The sequence below is a fragment of the Notechis scutatus genome, chromosome Z, assembly GCF_049901735.1.
Source record: "Notechis scutatus isolate UNSWTSFEM ecotype Mainland chromosome Z, rNotScu1.2, whole genome shotgun sequence".
Lineage (NCBI taxonomy): Eukaryota > Metazoa > Chordata > Lepidosauria > Squamata > Elapidae > Notechis > Notechis scutatus.
The window spans coordinates 107,689,588-107,710,620 of record NC_142025.1 but is presented as its reverse complement, the minus strand read 5'-3'; the positions used below and the strand labels follow the sequence as shown (position 1 = coordinate 107,710,620).

The 21,033-nt window shown below is 34.5% G+C and overlaps 1 protein-coding gene and 1 pseudogene across 1 annotated transcript; both read left to right on the top strand.

Moving 5' to 3' along the window:
- Window positions 1-3,032: 3,032 nt before the first annotated feature.
- Window positions 3,033-6,263, top strand: LOC113425630 (olfactory receptor 14A16-like; annotated as a pseudogene).
- Window positions 6,264-9,518: 3,255 nt separating this feature from the next.
- Window positions 9,519-10,433, top strand: LOC113425632 (olfactory receptor 14A16-like). The gene has a single exon (XM_026687856.2). It carries the CDS (start codon window positions 9,519-9,521, stop codon window positions 10,431-10,433), a length of 915 nt encoding a protein of 304 aa, XP_026543641.1.
- The last annotated feature ends 10,600 nt before the right edge of the window (window positions 10,434-21,033 follow it).

Here is a 21,033-nt window from a genome sequence, read left to right as displayed (position 1 = left end):
TTTTGGCTCTTTCCAATCAACTATGGCTCTGACTTTGTTGGGATCCATTTCTATTCCTTTATTGGATATTCTGTACCCCAAATAATCCAACGACGTACAGTGAAACTCGCACTTTGAAAGTGTGAAGTAAATTGGTGTGAAGTAATTTTTTCAGAACTTTCCTCACTAAGGTCACATGTTCCTCCATTGTTTTGGTATAAATTAAAATATCATCTAAATATACTAGAATGCCATGATATAGATGTTCTTGTAATACTTCATTTATAAGTTGCATGAAGACAGCGGGTTCCCCTTGCAACCCAAATGGCATAATGTTAAACTGAAAACTTCCAAGGGGGCAATTAAAAGTAGTTTTCCATTGATCCCCCTCTCGTATACGAACTCTATAGTAGGCTTTTCGGAAGTCCAATTTTGTAAAATACCTGCCAGTCGCCAATGTTGCTAACAAATCATTGATCAGTCATAAAGGATATACATTGTCTATACAAATAGCATTGAGCCCGTGGAAATCAACACAAAGACGTAATCCATCATCTTTTTTTTCACGAAATAAAACAGGGGCAGCTATATGTGATTTCCCGGGTTGAATAAATCCATGCGCTAAATTTTTATCTATATATTGTCTTATTTCCTCCATCTCTTTTGGAGTCATGGCATACATTCGTGGTTTTGGAAACTTTGCTCCAGGAATTAAATCAATTGTGCAATCAGTTGTTCTGTGTGGTGGTAATGTTTCACGGTCCTTTTTGCTAAACACATCTGCTAGGTCTTTATATTCCTCTGGATAACATAGTTCTTCAGAATCATCTATAGCTGTTACAACTTCCCTATTATTTACATATGGAGGGGACATAGGGCCAACTGCAATTCGTAATTTCCTAAAACTGTTTCCCCACCATATCGTGGGCTTCCATTTGTCTAACCATATTAGACCTAAAATTAGCGCCTCCCTCATTTGTGGTACTACAATAAATCATAATGACTCCCAATGACTCCCTATCTCTATTTTGATAGGGATTGTCATTATTGTAGCAGGACTCACACCTAATAATGAACCATCCACTTGTTCAAAATGCAGAGGTTTGGGCAGTTCTTCCACTGCTATGCAATTCATCAACCACTTTTTTACTAATTTACTAAATCTAGTACATCCAGTGTCGATTAATGCTCCATACTGACCCCTCAATTTGCTTGTTAGATTTTCCAATACTACTGGTATAACAAATGGTTGCACAGGATTACTCACAAAATCATCCTCATCTGGACTGTCATCTCCACTATCGTATAACCCCGAGACTACCTTGGGTAGTTGTTTGCCATCAGGTGTTTTCCTCTCACGTCTATTTGTCATTACTTCCGTGTTCATTTTTTGTGACACCCCTTGAGATCTTTCAGATGTAACTGTCCCTTGTTTCGTACCACGGGGCATAATACCACCTGGTAAATTGCTATTTGTGGTGCTGGGAATGTGAGCCACCTGTTTTCTATTATCTAGTTCTATAGATGGACACTCCATTGCCCTATGTCCCAGACCTTGACATCGGAAACACTTCATGGGCCCCATTCCCCTACCAATCCTTTTAGTCTCCTCCCCCACTTTACCCTGTGGTGCTACCTGCTCCTATTGGTTGTCTTTTGGGACCTCCAAAAGTAGGACAGAACTCCCTCAGTCCCACATCCAACTCCACAACTGTTTTATACCATTCCCCCAGTTTCTGGGGAACCCCCCTATAAAGACAAGCCTGTCTCAATCCTCTGTCTAAACCAGATCTGAATTCTCTAATCAATAGTCTTTCTGGCCAGGTGTGCAACTTAGTTGCTAATTTCCAAAATTCTCTGACATACTCCACAGCAGGCCTCCCATCCTGCTTCAGTGACATTAATGCTTCTTCATACTGATGTATCCTTAACCTATCTTCAAATTGAACTTTGAGTGCATCCAAAAACAAACCAACATCAATCAATTCCTTTGCATGCACACTATGAAACTCTGCAGCCCAATCAGCAGCATCACCTGTTAACACTGTAGTTATCGCAACTATAATAGACCATTGAAAAGGATAGAAATTTGAATATAATTCTAGGTGGTTCACAATTTGGCTTAAAAATAATGCTAACCTACCAGGGTTCCCATCAAAGGAAGTGTTTATAGGAGGAGGACTACCCCAAACCATTCTTTGAGGCCAATACCCAGATGTGCCTGATGGACCCCAGGAGTGAGTTGTTTGTCTGGTTTCTTGCTTAATGTTTTAGTTGTCAATATAGGGAAGAAAAGAAAAGAAAAACAAATCCTTTCCCTTCCCTCTCTCATTCACCGCTTCAAAGTCTTCTTTGGGAACAATGTTGTTCTTTATAATTCAAATTGCAGGGTACCTTGTATTGTTGTTTTTCCAGTTCGACCCGGTCAGCCAAAACTTTCTCTTCTTATCTTCCTCCTGCACATTCTTTTCCGGTCAAGTTCTTCTTTGAGGTGGCCATTTCTGACCACTGCTGCAACTGCCTTCGGGAAAGGGAGTAAGGCCAGCTGTGGAGGAGAGATGCAATTCTCCTTGACCCTGCTGGCAGTCTCTCACCTCTTCACCACCTCTATGGAGTGGCTTAGCCCCCAAACCAGCCAGCTTGGGGTGCTCCAGTGGTGAGCACAGATCGAAACTGCACACGATTGCTGATTTCAGTCTGTCACCGAAGAAGCTCAAACTGGAATTTCCAGGGTTTTCTTAATCTTATGCAATCCTTTTGATCAAGACATGAAACAATCAAACTGGAAATATGAAATGGAAAATATGAGGTTGATGGTTGGTTATTTAGGACAGGTAGATTACAAATGGATAGAAATGAACAAGAGAGTAATCTAATACTCTAATATGCACATCTTACATTTATGTTCTCCATTATCTGTTTCTCTCCTCATTCGGTTCAAACATATTTTTTATTTACTGTTCTCACCACATGTCAAAATGCCATTTTTCAAATTTTATCTAACTGCCTTCTCTGTTTCCTTGCAGTTATTCCCTGCATCTTTGTCCTAAAACATGAGGAATCAAAACATTTCTTACTTTTTGATGATGGAATTCTCAAAAGATCGGCATCTACAGCTTTTATTTTTTTCTTGTTCTTTGTGTTATATCTGCCAATTGTAGCAACAAATCTTCTCATCCTCTCTGCAGTAGCTTTGGATCATCAACTGCACAGCCCTATGTACTTCTTTTTAATGAATTTGGCTCTACGGGACTTAGGCATTGCTGCAGTCATTGTCCCCAAATCCATGATAAATTCTTTCATGGATACCAGGCAAATCCCTTACTTTGGTTGTACTGCTTAAATCTTTCTCTTTATCTCCTTTACAACTTCTGATTTGTCCCTCCTGACAGTCATGGCATATGATAGGTATGTTGCCATTTGCCATCCACTGCACTATGAGATGGTGATAAATTGGAAATACTGTACTGAAATAATAATTATAGTGTGGGTTACAGGCCTCCTCTATGGAATGTTGCATACCACTGGCACATTTTCTATACCTTTTTGTTCTAATGTTGTCAACCAATTTTTCTGTGATGTTCCACAGTTGCTAAAGTTATCTTGCTCTGGATTTAATCTACTTGAGGTTGGAGTACTTGTGGTCAGTAACATTGCGGGACTAGGTTGTTTTACTTTCATTATCATATCTTACATTATGATCTTCAAGGCAGTATTAAAAATCCCTTCTGAACAAGTAGGCAAAAAAACCGTTACCCCAACATGAGCCTGAAATGTTGGAAGTGCAAAAAGAAAGATGGAACATTCTACTACATATGGTGGTCCTGTATAGGATCCCAAAGATACTGGCTGAGAATTTAAAAATGGCTGGAGTAAATTACGAATGAACAGATTGAACCTAAACCAGAATTCTTCCTACTAGGGATATTTAGGGGAAAATATCCAAAAAAAGTTAAATACATAATATTACATACATTGATGGTGGCTAGATTGGCCTTTGTGGTGTGTTAGAAACAGCCCTATATTCCACCAGAGGAACTGATAATTCAAAAGATAACAAGTTGTGCAGAAATGGATAAACTAACCCCAGCCCTAAAAGATAAGGAATCATCAGAGTACTATACGATTTGGAATTGTTGGTATGAATGGATAGACCGGAGACAGATTATATAATAAATGGTAAAGAAAGATAAGAAATAGCTGTAGTAAATATGTATTTGCACTAAATATTAATTGTAAATATTGCACAAAATAATGACATAAACAAGAAACCACAAACTGTCGATGCTGAAATTGTTTTTAACCAGTCTTTTTCTGTGGGTTTTTTTTGTGTTGTTCATTTTATTTTAATTGTAAAATTAATCAAGTTTATTTTTTTAAAAAAGTCTTATGAACTTGTCTTTCCCACCTTATTGTAGTGTCTATGTTAGTATTAAGTGCATTAATGGCCTATGGGAGACCTCTCTCTAATGCCTCATTTTACTTAGATTTGTGGTTGACTGTGCTGTGTCCTCTTCTTCCACCTCTATTCAATCCTATCCTCTATAATATGAGAAATAGGAATATCAAATATGTCCTGCCTAAACTGTGGAGAATGTTATTTCTATTCTGGTCATCCCAATTTTGCATTTTCCTACCTATTCTTTTAATTTTCTGAATATAGGAATATGTTAAAAGGGAGCTATGCAGTAACTGGATGAAGGCACATTCAACCTTTCAATCCAGAAGAATTGTAGAACTGAAGAAGTTACTCAGCAAAAATTCTGCTGTACTTTAAATATGCTAAATGTGTGTAATTGGCAGCTTCTGTGTTGCCATAGAATAAATACTCTTGATTTTTGGTGAAGTTCATACCAGGATGCAATATAATTGTCAAAAACAAGTGTTAATTATTTAAGCTTGTTTAAGTGAGAGTTGTTTAAACTATGTAGCCTGTTTTTCCCTGTGCCCTCTGTGTAAAATGATTTCCTCTACAATGCTTTCACACAATATGATTAGTTAAAGCTTCAACTTTTCCAAAAGTTCACAGGATTTTATGCTGTTCTCTCCTTAAATGGTCATTGCTCATACACTTTGACATTTGTTCCTTTATGTCAATCTTAACTTCTTCCATCCACCTGGGAAGTCACTGCATTTTTATTGATAAAGTTTTTCAGAAGGAATTTTCCATTGCCTCCTTCCTAGGACTGAGAAAGTGAATAACTGGTCCAAAGTTTCCCATCTGGTTTTGCTTCTACAGAAGGACTAGACATCACTGTCTCATGGATTCTAGAGTGGTGCCTAAAGCACCACACAAAACAGGTTCTCACTGATTTTAGCAGTAACATGCAACAACATGTCAATTGCAAGAGATAAATACTCCATTATCTAATAACTGAAGAAACTACAACAGATGTAAATAGATGTACACCAGAATGATATTTTATTAAAATGAGCTTGAGAATGATTTCATCCAAGCTGCTAATAAGGTATACTAAAATGTTTATTCAGGTTTAGTGTTATCTATGCCATCATCTGTCCAATGCCTTTTAAAATTTATTCCATGTAAATGTACTAATAAAAATTGGATCCTATATTTATACTTATATTGAATGTTTCCTTGTTGTTTTCTTGCCTTGTTTGTGAATTTTTCCTACATTAGATTTTACTCAATAAAGTCTTTGACCATTTATCTCATTTGCATGGGTATTACTTTCTAATCTGTGGTGGGATTCAATTTTTTTTACTACCGGTTCTGTGGGCGTGGCTTGGTGGGCGTGGCAGGTGAAGGATACTGTAAAATCTCAAGTCAGAGATGGTATTTGCTGGTTCTCCAAACTACTCAAAATTTCCACTACTGGTTCTGCAGAACTGGTCAGAACCTGCTGAATACCACCTCTGTTTCTAATTTATAAACATAATCTTCAGATTTTTATGTGGCGTATTCAACAAATCCACACTTTTCAAGAGTCCTTTTAATGCCAATTCCATCTGGAGATGTCCAGGATGCTGGGAAGGCAATGAAATGTGTGAGTCTTACACAGAGAATTAGAATTTTGGAGTTCTATAAAGATTCACCACCCCCTTTATTCAGCAAATATGAGGAAGAACAGTCTCCAAAAATTTTACTTTTGAAATATGAGAAATCAAAACATGTTAATAAATTCTCAAAATACAGTGCTCATATACATTACCATTATTCTACCTCAGAATTATGGCATATGATTACCAAGTTAGAACACAGGGAATAGATTTCTACTGGTCTTTAAACTTCACATCCCCTACTTATTTAAAGAAAAGCTTGAATTTTCCACTCCTATATTAATGATGTGGGCTCTTTAGGCTATCTTGCCCCATCCATGGTGGGCAGGATTGAGGATGGAAATTCTTAAAATAGGAGGTGATACAGAATCCCAAGTGATAAAAGTTTAGTCACATTTTCTCACTTGATTCATATCCATATTTCATCTACTGAATTTCTAGGTATAATTGGACAGGCGTCATTCTACCAATTTTCCTTTAGAAATATTCTTACTATGCATTTTTCTTAGAAGTTTTGTAATTATATTATAATTGTTTCAAATATACTTTACAAGTAAAAGATGCTGAAGTATGACACATGTTCTCCTGGGTAAGTGGTAGGGGCCATAGGAGTGGGATAGTATAAATTACACAATTACATATGCATGTATATATATGTATATATGCAGGTCTTGGCGTGTTCGGGTCTTTTCCCGTGTAAGATTGAGAGTATCTTGGCAATATTTCGATGAGGTCCCACTCACCATCTTCAGGCTGGTGCTTTTGGCTTCGTGCTTGTGCGAGCAAAGCGTGATTGGAGCTGCCGTCTCCCTATATATACTGATGAGGAGGTTGGCTGTGTTGTCATTTCTTGATTGGTTGATGGAGTTGATGTTTGCAGATTGGCTGGCTTTTTTGTAAGAACATGTATGGCTGAGGTATTAGCTGTGTGTCTCTCAGCCTCCTGTGTTGTAACAACCTGGGTACCCAGACATCTTGTATCTTGATTGGCTGGCAGCATACTCCATTAAAGTAACACAATGCTGCCAGCCAATCAAGATACAAAAAGAGCCAAAAAACAGACAGAAGATATTAGAGACACCAATCAAGCAGAACACAGCAAACTCCGAGACCAATAAACACAGACCAAGACTCCCAACCAATCAGGATGAAGAAAAAACCATTCTGGCACAGCAATAGGCTGCCCCAAATTTAAATCTGAAACCACTGTAAAAGTCTGACTCACAGACGGACACAATACAGAAGCCTGATGATGGCAGATGAGATTCTGCTGAAACGTTGCTACAACTTTAAAAGAACAACTACAATGACGTGGGAAAATACCCAACCAAGCCGAACACCATATATATATATATATATATATATATATATATATATATATATATATATATATATATATATATATATATATATATATATATATATATATATATATATTGTATGTACAGTGATTTTCTAAAACCAATATTTATATAAACCCTTTTCTAAATATTAACCACTGTGTATATAATCTATGAGATTTTGTACTGATTTCTATGGATTTATTTTATTATTTATTGTATTATAAGTTTTATAAGTCTGTATGGGCTTATATTGTGTCTCATTCTCTGAGCCTTGTTCTCTGATTGCATGTATCAGCAATCTCATCAGGCAGCCATATTCTCCCTAACAAGGAATATGGCTTGCAATATAACAGTACAATAATCATGCTTTTTTGGACTCCCACATAAATGCAACTGAGTTCTTTTATTTGGTAACCATTGGCATTTATTAGCTTTCTAGAAGTTTCCTGTTACTTTTTTTGTTCTTTCCCTCTAAAAATGGCAGAATTATTATCCCACCTCTAGGTATGTGGACATACCTAGACAAGGTCAAGCTTTTCCCCTACCTGTGGCATGCAGAATAGAGGGTGAGGTTTTTCGTTTGTTTGTTTTACAAAAATTGGGGGTCAAAGAGAATTTTTAAAAAATGAAATATGTGCCAGGGAAGTCTTCTCACTGGATTGTTTTTTACCTTTCAGAATTGAAACTGCAGCTCCCATTCTGTTAATAATCTGAAATATTATTATTCTATGTGATATGATATGATAACTGGTCCTAGAGGAAGCTATTGTGTTCTTGATGGTCAATTATGTTAATGAGCACAGAGAAGTCAGTTTTATTTACATTTGCTAAACATGTTAATAAGCAGGCGGAAGTCAGTTTTCTTTTGGTGTACAAGTCTCTTGAGAGAAATAAACAAGATTAATAAACATCCAGAATAGAAATATCTAGACTATAGATAGTTTCACTACATGAAAATTAGTGGGACTGCATTGACTTAAAGAGAGATTTGTAGAGATTTCTGTGTAGACTTTAAATAATGAATTTACTACATTGGTACCTTTTCCACATGATAATTATGAAGAATAAAAAAACAGTTATAATTTTCAAAAATTTGGACTAAATCTTCATGAACTGATCTCTAATAGGTGAATTCGCATTGGCAAAGTCATCTCATAATCTATCTGTATATGAATTTAAAAAATGCATGGTAAGATTTTTGTTTTTAAGCAAGCTATGTATTATTGTTGAAAATGTTCTTGCATGACATTCAACATTGTAAAAAAAAAAATGCTGAGATGTTACAATTGCAGTATGTCTCATTTTCTGTCCAAACTTTACTACAAACATTGGTTTTTATTGGATGGGATACTGTCTTTTCAAACTGAGCTTTAATTTCCTGCTGATTGTTGGATAAGGAGATTTATTAATTTATTATTCTAATATTTGAGGTCTTTTGATTAAATTTAACAGTGGTAAAATTGTGTGTTTATCAGCAAATGAATATCAAAGTAGCAGTTATGTTGTAAATTAAATTGTATAATTTTCTATTTAACAATATGCTGTTAAATATATGTTTAATATGGTTTTTATGTATTGTTTAAAGGCTTTTTATGCTATTATTTTAGCGTAAAATCTGGTAGGGAAATTGAGAAAAAAACCATTGCCATTGCTTACATCAATACACACACAGACAGAAATTATACATTTGCTTTCAGTATTTCCAAATAGGACATATAACAAAATATTTTTATATTTGTGGGCATCATACATTGAAATTCTTCAATTCTCCAACACTACCACAGTCTTGTAGAAGTGCATACACATAATAGGTCTAATTATTCCAAATAATCTTTCACTGACAAAAAATGACTTTTGTCAACTTTGTTCTACTCTTAGCCAATGGTTTTGATTACTACAAGATATAATATAATTTAAAAGAGGAAAGTAGGAAAAATGTGACATTAGTGGCTGTTTCTTTATTATAGATGGGTAAAAATGGGAAACTGCTCTAATATCTCCATCATACAACCCTGTTTTCCGTCTTCTGATCCTCTGTTCATTCTCCCCATGCTTTATGTTTCTTAATGTTTTCTATTCTCACCATATATCAAAATGCCACTTCCAAAATTTTACCTAACTGAATTTCCCTCCTTTCTTTCCTTGCAGTTATTCCAGCTTCGTCATAAATAAAACATGGAGAACCAAACCACAGTGCCTTACTTTCTGCTTCTGGAATTCTCAAAAAATCGGCATCTGCAGCTTTTACATTTCTTTTTCTTCTTTGTGTTATATCTGGCAACTGTAACCACCAATCTTCTTATCATCACTGCAATAGCTTTTGACCATCGACTACACAGCCCCATGTACTTCTTTCTCATGAATTTAGCTCTGCAGGACATTGGCATTGTTTCAGTCATTGTCCCCAAATCCATGATAAATTCTCTCATGGACACCAGACACATCTCTTACTTTGGTTGTGTTACTCAAAACTGCCTCTTTCTCTCCTTTGAAGTTTCTGATTTCTCCCTCCTGACAGTCATGGCATATGATCGGTATGTTGCCATTTGCCACCCACTGCACTATGAGATGGTGATGAATTGGAAATACTGTACTGAAATAATAATTCTAGTGTGGGTTACAGGTCTCCTCTATGGAATGTTGCATACCATTAGCACTTTTTCCATCCTTTTTTGTTCTAATGTGGTCAACCAATTCTTCTGTGAAGTTCCACAATTGCTAAAACTATCCTGCTCTGGATTAAATCTACTTGAGGTTGGATTTCTTGTGGCCAGTATCATTGTTGTACTAGGTTGTTTTATTTTTATCATTGTATCTTATGCAGTGATCTTCAAGACAGTATTAAGAATCCCTTCTGAAAAAGGAAGACAAAAGGCCTTATCTACTTGTATTCCCCATCTAACAGTCGTGTCTATGTTATTATTAAATGGATGCATTGCCTATCTGAGACCTTCTTCTAACACTCCATCTTACTTTGATTTTGTTTTAACTGTTCTGTATGCCCTCATTCCACCCCTGTTCAATCCAATCATCTATAGCATGAGAAATAAGAATATCAAATATGTCCTTTCTCAAATGTGGAGGTTTTGATAAATTATTTCAATGTTGTATATATATATATAACATTGAAATAATTTATCAAAACCTCCACATTTGAGAAAGGACATATTATATATATATTAATTTTCCTTCTCTTAATAAAGGAATAAAAGTAGAAATGGATAGTTGGGATGGAGGCAAATCCAACAAACAGAAAAACCATAGAACTCAAGATGTTATTTGCAAAAATCCTGCATCCCTAATTATGTCAATTTAGTTTACCAATGCTAAATATGAATGTTTGGCATCTCTGGAATTCCACAGGCTTGGAAAATTTGCTTGGGAAAATGACATTGTGGGTTTGATAATGACCCGTTGTGATGGAATGCTAGCGATACTACAACTGTGTAGTGATATAGAATCTGATTCTGAATTTGAGGAGAAGTTAGTTTTTTGAGATAAGCCTGTCAAGAAACCAACTCCTCAGGTTAACCTGAATTATGCTGATATTTTTAGAATATGAAAAGCCTGCAGTATTGCATTCTAATGACTGTGTCACCATGGCACTCAGTAGTAAACAGTGCAGGGAAAAACATCTAAGATTATCTTATTGCAAGGAACAATGTATTGCAGAAAACAAAAAATATTTCCCAACAAAACTGAGACAATGTAATTTAGTTTTTGACATGTGTCCTTACATAACTCTCTAAATTTTATTTACTGTGTATCTTGTTCTGTGAGATTTTATTTATTTATTTCTATTACATTTACTGAACTCCTTATGCTATTATTAATATTTTATAGGTCTCTGTAGGTTTACATTGTATCTCATTCTATGAGCCTTGTTTTAGTATATATCTGAAGTTTCCTCAGGTAGCCAAATGCAGACTACAAAGGGGTGTAACTTGGAATAAAACAATGTAATAATCATCTTGCTTGTTTGGCCTGCCATCACAAATTCCAACAGTTTCTATGGTTTTATTGTATACCTTATTTTATTGGCATTCCACTAGATTTCTTTTTTTTCTTTTTCTTTTTATAAAAAAGTTTGTTTTTATATTTTTAACAACAAACATAGACAAACATAAATATAAGACAACAAATAAAAATCTTCTTTCAATTGTACAGCGTTTCAGTTGGTACATATTTCTTGTGCACAATATCTATAATCTTTTCCTCTTATGTTTAAATTTGCATTCATGTTACATTAATCAACTTTTCATATCATATTATATTGTTATTACTTCATCATTAGACTTTGATTTCAAATACACATTGTCCTTTAAAGCAAATCTCAGTTCTTACTAATTTTAGTTCATATTATAATTAATTCCAAAATAATCAATTATAACATATCATTACTATTAAATTATACTTCAATTTCCTACATTTCTATCTAACTATTGGTAAAATAAATCCCATATCTTAAACTACTCTTTTTCTTCTTGCTGTCTAATTGCTAATGTTAAGCAACTCATTTCTGCATATTCCATAATTTTCTTAATCACATCCTCCTCCCTCAGAATTTTCTCATTTCTCCAATTTTGAGCAATACAATTCTAGCTGTAGTTAAAACCTTAATAATAAGATAAGTCAGTTCTTTGTTAAAACCTTCGGGTAATATTCCCAACAAAAATATCTCAGGTTTTAAATCTATATGTTGTTTTATCAGTAAATTCTTTATAGAACCATTCTATCTTACTATCTTTATCATATCTGGAATGTATTTGCACATATGAATACCAATGCATATTTATCCCTTGCTCATCTAATTCTTACTTTGTTTTGAGTTCATCCTTTTCATTTAAAATCTCACCATATAACAACGTCTTCCATTTAAAAAAATAATTGGATAAGCAAATGCCTCTATTGTTGATAACCAGGCTGGTATTTTCAGATAATGTTGCTTCTTATTTTCTCCCAAGTTGATAGCAAGGCATCTCAGATATAATGTCTCCTAAAATACCCATGTGCTTTACTTTCTTTATACCATAAAAATGCATGCCACCCTAATTGTAAATCATGGCCTTCCAGAGTTAGCAATCTAACATTTCTCAAAAAAATCCATTCTTTCACCCACACCAGTGTTACAGCCTGGTAGTATAATTCCCAATTGGGTAATCCAATTCTGTCACAATCTGTTGTTTATAATAATTATCTTCCTTTAATGTTCTGCATCTTGCTGTCAATTGTATTCCCAAATATTTTACTTTGTTTGTGATCTGGATATTTAATCTGTCCATCAATTCTTTCTTTTGTTTTTCCATTATGTTCTTAACTAACATCTTGGTTTTATCTTTATTTCTTTTTAGTCTTGCTACCTGTCCATATTCTTCTATCTTTTGTATCAATTTAGATGCTGTTTCCGATGGTTCTTCTAATATAAAGACCAGATCATCTGCAAATGCTTGTAATTTATATTCTTCCTTTTTTATTTTCATTCCCTATATTTCCTTATCTTTCCTAATGTTTCTATTAAGCACTTCCAAAGTTAATATAAACAACAGTGGCAACAGAGGACATCCTTGCCTAGTTCCTTTTCTGATGTTAATATTACTTTCAAATCTCCATTTATCATTACTTTTGCAGATTGTTTGTGATATGTAGTCTCAATCACCTTAATAAATCTTTCTCCAAAGCCCATCTCTTCCATTTGCAATAACATAAACTGCCAATTTACATTATCAAAGGCTTTCTGTGCATCTAAAAATACCAAGGCCATTTGCTTCTCTGGATGTGCTTCATAGTATTCCAGTGTATTCAGAATTATTCTCGTGTTATCTTTTATTTGCCTCTTGGGCAGAAATCCATTTTGATCAGTATGTATAAAGTGATTCAAATATTTTTTAAGTCTTTCTGCCATTATTGAGGTGAATATTTTATAGTCTGCATTCCGCAGGGACATAGGTCTATAGTTTTTTATTTGTTGCAAGTTGGTATAAGAGTAATATAAGCCTCTGTCCATAAATTGGGTATTTTAGTTTTGGCTAAAACCTCATTCATTACTTCAAGCATTATGGTATTTAAAGATTCCTGCAAAGTCTTATAAAATTCCATTGGTAGCCCTTCCGGGCCTGGAGCCTTTCTAGCATTTTGTCTGTTTATCACTTCTGTCAGTTCCATCATTATTATTTCCCCTTCTAGCATTACCTTAGTTTCTTCAGGTATTTGGGATAACTCTGCTTTTTGCAAATATTGTTTAACTTTTTCTTCTTCAATATCCTCTCGATCATATAATTTTTCATAGTACTTCTGTACTATTTCTCCCGCCCCCATTTCCATTACAAACCATTCAATGCTCATCTATCAATTGTATTATCCTTTTTGTTTCTCTCTCCTTTTTCTTTTTCTTTTAAATATACTTTATTAATTTTTACAATTAAAATAGACCAACACACACATAAATGCAAGAGAGAAAAAGAAGACAAGAAAGAAAGAAAAAAGACTAGAAGGGAAAAGATAGAAAACAATTAAAAACATTTTCATCTTCAACAATTTGTGAGACCTCCTTTTTATCCTTATTTTATACCTTATACACAATTAATCCTTACATATATCTATATATCACTACTATAATTCTATCATATCTTCTTTTGCCTTTTAGTGTGAAGCCTATCTTTGATCTATCCATTTGTACCAGCTGTTCCAGCTGTCATAATATATTGAAGTGTCTTTATCTTTTAATGCCAAGGTTAATTTGTCCATTTCTGCACAACTTGAAATTTTTTGAATAATCATCTCTGATGGAACATGAGGCTGTTTCCAACATTGTGCAAAAGCCAATCTGGCCACTGTCAAAATATGTATTATGATATATTTCACTTTTTTTGGTAGTTCTTTATCAAAGATCTCTAATAGAAAGGACTCTGGTTTAAATTCGATCTGTTCTCTTGTCATTTCCTCCAGCCAATTTCTAATTTTCTGCCAATATTTTTGAGCTTCTGTACAAGACCACCACATATGGAAGAAAGTTCCCTCTTTTTGTTTGCATTTCCAGCAGTCCGGTCTCATATTGGGGTGCATCTTCACTAATCTCGAAGGAGGAAGGTGCCACCTGTAAAACATTTTATAGGCATTTTCTTTGTACGCTACCAATTTTGTGATTTTGTTATTTCTACTCCAGACCTTTCCCCATTCTGTTAAATGATACTACGTCCTATGTTCCTACTCCAGGCTATCATGTTCCCTTTAACAATTTCTTCCTCTAATTCTACCTCTAATAAATAATTATAAAATTTTGTTATATTTTTTTTGCCTGATCCTAATAAAATTTTATCTAATTTCTGGAGTTTATTATTAATTCCAAATTCTTTCTTGTCCTGTTTGTATCTACTTTGAATTTGAAGATATGCCCACCGATCAATTTTTAATCCCTGATTTTGAAGGTCTTGCCACAATTTCAGATTTCCTTGTGTATCCAATAGGTCCTTATATTTAATCATTTTAGTAATATCCAAATTATTTGGGTGGATCATTGCCTCCATTGTTGAGATCCAAATTGGTATCTTTAAGTAGTGTTTTTTCCATATTTTCTTCCAATTAGTCAATAATGAATCTCTGATTAGGTGTCTGTGAAAATATTTCTGGCTAGTTTTCCCAATATCTCATAAAAAAGCATGCCACCCCCTCTGTAAGTCATGGCCTTCTAAGAATAATATTCTCTTATAAGTCAAAATCACCCATTCCTTCAACCATACTAAAGAGGCTGCACCTATAATACAACTCCCAATTTGGAAGTGCCAGCCCTCCCTTTCTCTTCATATCCTGCATTGCCTTTAAGTTTATTCTAGGTTTTTTTTCCCTTGCCTAATGAATTTTGCAGTTATTTTATTAAGTTCTTCAAAAAAACTTTTTGTGTACTTTAATTGGAATCGTCTGAAATATATAGAGGAATTGTGGAAGAATATTCATTTTAATAGCAGCAATCCTGCCTAATAATGAAAGTTGCAGCTTGGCCCATGTTTCTAAATCCTTCTTTACCTGTTGCATTAATTTATCATAATTATTTTCTTTAAGTGTCTTACAATATGCTGTCAACCATATTCCTAAATATTTAACTTTCTTTATCACTTGTAGTCCCATAACTTCTTCTAGTTCTAATTTCTGTTTTTCTGTTAAATTTTTGGTCATTAATTTTGTTTTCTTCCTGTTAATTTTTAGTCCTGCTACTGCTCCAAATTATTCTAATTCATTGATCAATTTTTGTCCTCTTTCTATTGGTTCTTCAATGAAAAAAATCATATCATCCACAAACACTTGCAACTTATATTCTTCTTTCTTAACCTTTAATCCTTTTATGTCTGGGTTCTGTCTAATTCACGTTAATAATGCTTCTAGTGATAATATGAAGAGCAGGGGTGAGAGTGGGCAGCCCTGTCTGACTCTTTTTTCTATTTTTATTGGGCGGGTATATTCCCCGTTTATTATAATATTTGCCTGTTGTGTACCATAAATGGTTGTTTTATATTTTCAAATTTGATGCCTAAATTCATATTATAATTTTTTTGGATTAAAAATTGCCAATTTAAATTATTGAAGGCCTTCTTTGCATCTAAAAACATAAGTGCGATTTGTTTTTCGGGGTGAGTTTCATAAAATTCTAAAACATCTAATACTATTCTTAAATTATTCCTGATTTGTCGAGAGGAATCCATTTTGGTCTTCATGTATATGCTCATTTAACATTCTTTTTAGTCTACTTGCTCTAATAGAGGTAAATATTTTGTAATCAGTATTTAGCAAAGAAATTGGCCTATAATTTTGTATATATCGGGGATCTGAATCCTCCTTCGGGATCAGCAAAATCAATGCTCCTCTCCATGAATCCGGCATCCTGGCTGCCAATAAGACGTCATTAAAAACTTCCACCATAAGAGGTCCTATTTGTTCTGCTATTGCCTTGTACAGCTCCCCTGGGATCCCATCTGGTCCCGGGGATTTGTTGTTTTTCTGGTTCTCTATTGCTGATTTCAATTCGAGCCAAGTAATATCTTTGTTTAATAATTCTTCCATTTCTTCCCCAATTGCTTTATCCTTCATTTCATCTAAATAGTTTCTTATCCTATCTTCGTTAACTTCTTCCTTTTTATATAACTCTTCAAAATACTTGTGGGCAATTTCTTTTTTCTGTTCTATCCCTTGTAGTATATCCCCCTTTCCATCTATTAGCTGATAAATCAATCTTTTTTCTTTCCTTTTTTTAAGTCTATATGATAGCCAGATATCTCCCTGGCTTGTTGGCATGCTCAAAATAAGTTTGTCTAGTTGTATTCAGATTTATAATCATTTTCTCTTGTTCAATTAAATTCAATTTATGTTTAGTGATTGTTATCTGATTTTGCAATTTTGAATCCTTTGGGGTACTCTAGTTGAGTTTCTAATTCCTTAATTTTTTGTTGTAATTTGTTTTGCTGGGTATATTTTTCTTTACTCCTCTTGGCATTATAAGAGATTGTTATACCTCTTATTACTACTTTCATTGTATCCCAAATGTTTTGTTTCATAGTTGCTCCATTATCATTTTCCTTTAAAAAATAGTTTAATTCCTCCTTAAGTTTGTTAGTATATTATTTTTCTCTTATTAACAGAGTATTTAATGTCCATCTTTTCTTGGGTTTTTCCCTACCCTTCCATATTAGCTGAATTGGATTGTGATCTGCCCATTCATTGGGTAGGATTTCAATCCCTTTTATCTCATTTACTATTTCCCCATTCATCCATGCCATATCAATTTTGTCCATATTTGATGAGGATTTGAATAGAATGTAAATTGTTTTTTCTCAGGATGTAATCTTCTCCATATATCAATAAAATTTAACTCCTTCATAATTTCCATGCATATTTTGGGAAGCTCTCTTTTTTTCCCTTTCTTCCTCCCCCCCATTACTGTGGTCTTTTTGATAATCAGCAGTAGAATTAAAGTCCCCTATAATACAAATATTTCTTTTTTCCAATCCTACTATTTTCCCATAAAGATGCTTTAAAAACTCTTTTTGATCTCCATTCGGGGTGTAGATTACCACTAAGAGAATTGGGATGGCATTAATCCAGATCTGCAAAACCAGAGTTCTTCCCTCAGGATCCGACCATATTAAATCTGCTTTCATATCCTCTTTAACATATACTGCAATCCCTTTCTTTTTCACTGCATCTGCTGGTGCAGTGAATAGCTTCCCTAATTTCTGACATTCTAAGTATTTTTCATCTGATTTCTTTATATGAGTTTCTTGTAGACATACTATATCAGCATTTTGTTTGATTAATTTGGCTATTATCCTTTTCCTTTTTATTGTCAAGTTTAAATCATTTATATTAATTGATATTAGTTTCTTTTCTTCTTCCATTTATTTATTTATTTATTTATTTATTTATTTATTTATTTATTTATTTGATTTGATTTGTCAATTGTTTACAAGATAATAAGTATAAGTGTATACATAGTTGTGAATACATGAGATGGGTACATATAAGAAAAATAAAAGAATAGAGAAACAATAGGACAGGGACGGTAGGCACGTTGGTACGCTTATGCACGCCCCCTACAGACCTCTTAGGAAAGGGGTGAGGTCAATGGTAGACAGTCTAAGGTTAAAGTTTTTGGGGTTTGGGGAAGAGACTACAGAGTCGGGTAGAGTATTCCAGACATTGACTACTCTATTGCTGAAGTCGTATTTCCTGCAATCAAGTTTGGTGCGGTTTACTTTGAGTTTGTATCTATTGTGTGCTCTTGTGTTGTTATGGTTGAAGCTGAAGTATTCATTGACAGGTAGGACATTGCAATGTATGATTTTATATACCATGCTTAAGTCAGACCGAAGACGGCGTAATTCAAGGTTTTCTAGTTCTAGAATTTCAAGTCTGGTGGCATAAGGTATTCTACAACTAGTAGAGGAGTGGAGAACTCTTCTTGTGAAATATTTCTGGACTTTCTCAATTGTGCTAATATCAGATACGTAATGAGGGTTCCAGACTGATGAACTGTATTCGAGTATTGGTCTAGCAAATGTTTTGTATGCTCTGGTTAGTAGTGTGATTGCCAGAGAAAAAGCTACGTAGGATTAGGTTTACAACTCTTAATGCCTTTTTGGCTATGTAATTGCAGTGGGCTCTAGCACTCAGATCATTAGAGGTGAGTATTCCAAGGTCCTTTACAGAGCTTGGGTCATCAACAAGGTCTTGACTATTCAGCTTGTATTTTATTTTCTGATTTTTTTTGCCAATATGTAAGACAGAGCATTTATTTGTTGAGATTTGAAGTTGCCATTTGTTTGACCATTCGGATACATAGTCAAGATCTTTTGTAGGGTAGCAGTATTGTCTGTAGTATTGAACAGCTTTACATCATCAGCGAAGAGAACGCAATTGCTCTTAATATGATCACAGAGGTCGTTTATGTAGAGTATATGAAGAGAGTTGGTCCTAGAACACTGCCCTGAGGGACACCACTATTGACAGGTACTGGATTTGATAGGACTCTCCCGATTTTGACCATTTGTTGTCTGTTTGATAGGAATGCTTCTATCCAGTTATTCAGTTGTCCAGATATACCATAGGATTTTATTTTTAGGAGTAGTTTGTCGTGTACCACTGAATCAAAGGCTTTACAGAAGTCTATGTAGATTGCGTCTATTGCTTTGCCCTGGTCGAGTTGAGTCGTCCATATGTTTTTGCAGTGTAAGAGTTGCAGATTACAGGATAGTTTTTTTCTGAAACCAAATTGTTTATTGGAGAGTAGGTTGTTTGTCTCTAAGTGGAGGATGATGGATTGGTTAATAATTGATTCCATGACTTTGCAGGTGACGCAGCATAAGGAGATTGGTCTGTAATTTTCAACTAGGCTTAGGTCTCCCTTTTTGAAGATGGGGATGACTGTGGCTTGTGACCATAGGTTAGGCAAGGAGCTGGTCCTGAAAGATTTTTCAAAGATTATGCTTAGAGGTTTGGCTATGGCAGTGGATATCTTTCCTAAGAAGTAGGCACATATTCCATCTGGTCCAATAGATAGGGATGGTTTTAGATTGCGTAGTGATTTTTCAACATTGTCTTCTGTGAAATCGATATGTATTAGGTCATTGTTGTTATCTGTGGTACGGTTAGGAAATACTGGGCAAGATCCATTGCTGTTTACAAATACTGAGCCGAAGAATGTGTTAAAGATGTTGGCTTTAATGGTTAATTAGTTAATTAACCATTAAATGGTTAATATAATTAATAATAAAATGGTTAATTTAATTAGTTCTGTTTCACTTTTTGTCTTGTAATGGCTCCGGTCTCTCCTTGTGCCTGAAGATGTGTCCTACTTTCTTCTCTCTCCTGTTGTAATTGAGTTGATTTCCTTGATTTCCTAAAGATCCATCTCTGTTCTTATGATAGCCTTGATATTCCTGGGAGTTCGTTTCCAGTTCATCCTTACTGCTCTGGTCTTCCGGGCCTACCAACCGTTCATAAATTCCTGGGCCTTTTCCATAGAGTCTATTTTGATTTTCCTCTCATCCCAAGAAACTAACATCCCCTCTGGGATTAGCCATTTAAATATGATTCTTTTCTGATTTAGGTAAAATGCTAAGAATTTATAATCTCGTCTTTGTTCTCTTGCTCTTCTTGGTATTTGTTTGAGAACCAAGACTTCTCTGCCTTTACACGTGATTGATTCATCTCTTGACATCCTATGTATGATATCCCGGACACTCCTTCTTGCAAATCATATATGGACTTCTCTTGGGCATTTATGGCATCTTGCATAATTAGTGCTAACCCTGTAAACTTCATCAAACTCCCTCAAGATGTCATCTTTATCCTTTTCCAATAGTCCAGCCAATATTCCTACCATTAGTTGTCCCAAGTTTTCTTCTTTTGATTCCACTATATTTTGGAATCTCAAGTATGTAGCAGCCTTATCCATCCCTAGGTAGACCAGTGAGTCCTCCATTTCTTTACTCACATTCTTTAAATGTTCATCTACTCTTTCTAATTTCCTTTCAGTTCGTTCAGTCCTTTTCTCTACCTCTTTTATTGTTACCCAACTTTGTTCTCTACTTTGGAGATATCCGCTTTCATTTCTGCTTTTAATTTCCCAATCTCCTCTTTTAATTCATTGATATCTGCTCTCGTCTCATTATGGTTTTTCATCAATGTTTCTTGCAGCTTCATCATCAATTCCTGTAAAGTAAGCAGAATTGATTGGATATTGGCATTCGAGATGTTAGCTTTTTTCTCCACTGGTAATGTTTCTTCAATGTTTTTTTTTTTGTGCCATGGGTGAAGCTGTTGCTGATGTGGTTGTTAACGTCGGGGTGACCTTTCTTCCAGTTTTCAGAGTTGCAGTTGTTGTGGAAGTCATTTCTTTTAAGATTTGTTTCTGTTGTTGTAATATATTAATTATATTATTCCAAATTAACATACAGTAATAGAATCTCTATATTAGGATTGACTGGTATCTAATTACTTAATCTATCTATCTGCTGGATATCTGTACTCTTTACCAATTACTGGAGTATAATTTCATATAGATAAAAATATTATCACTGTATTATTTTAAATCCAAATTCTAATCACATATATAATTTTGTAAGGCCTCAATGCTCAGCCTCTATACATGACTTCACACAATAGAAAAATTATATAAATATTATATCCAAATCCAACTATATTT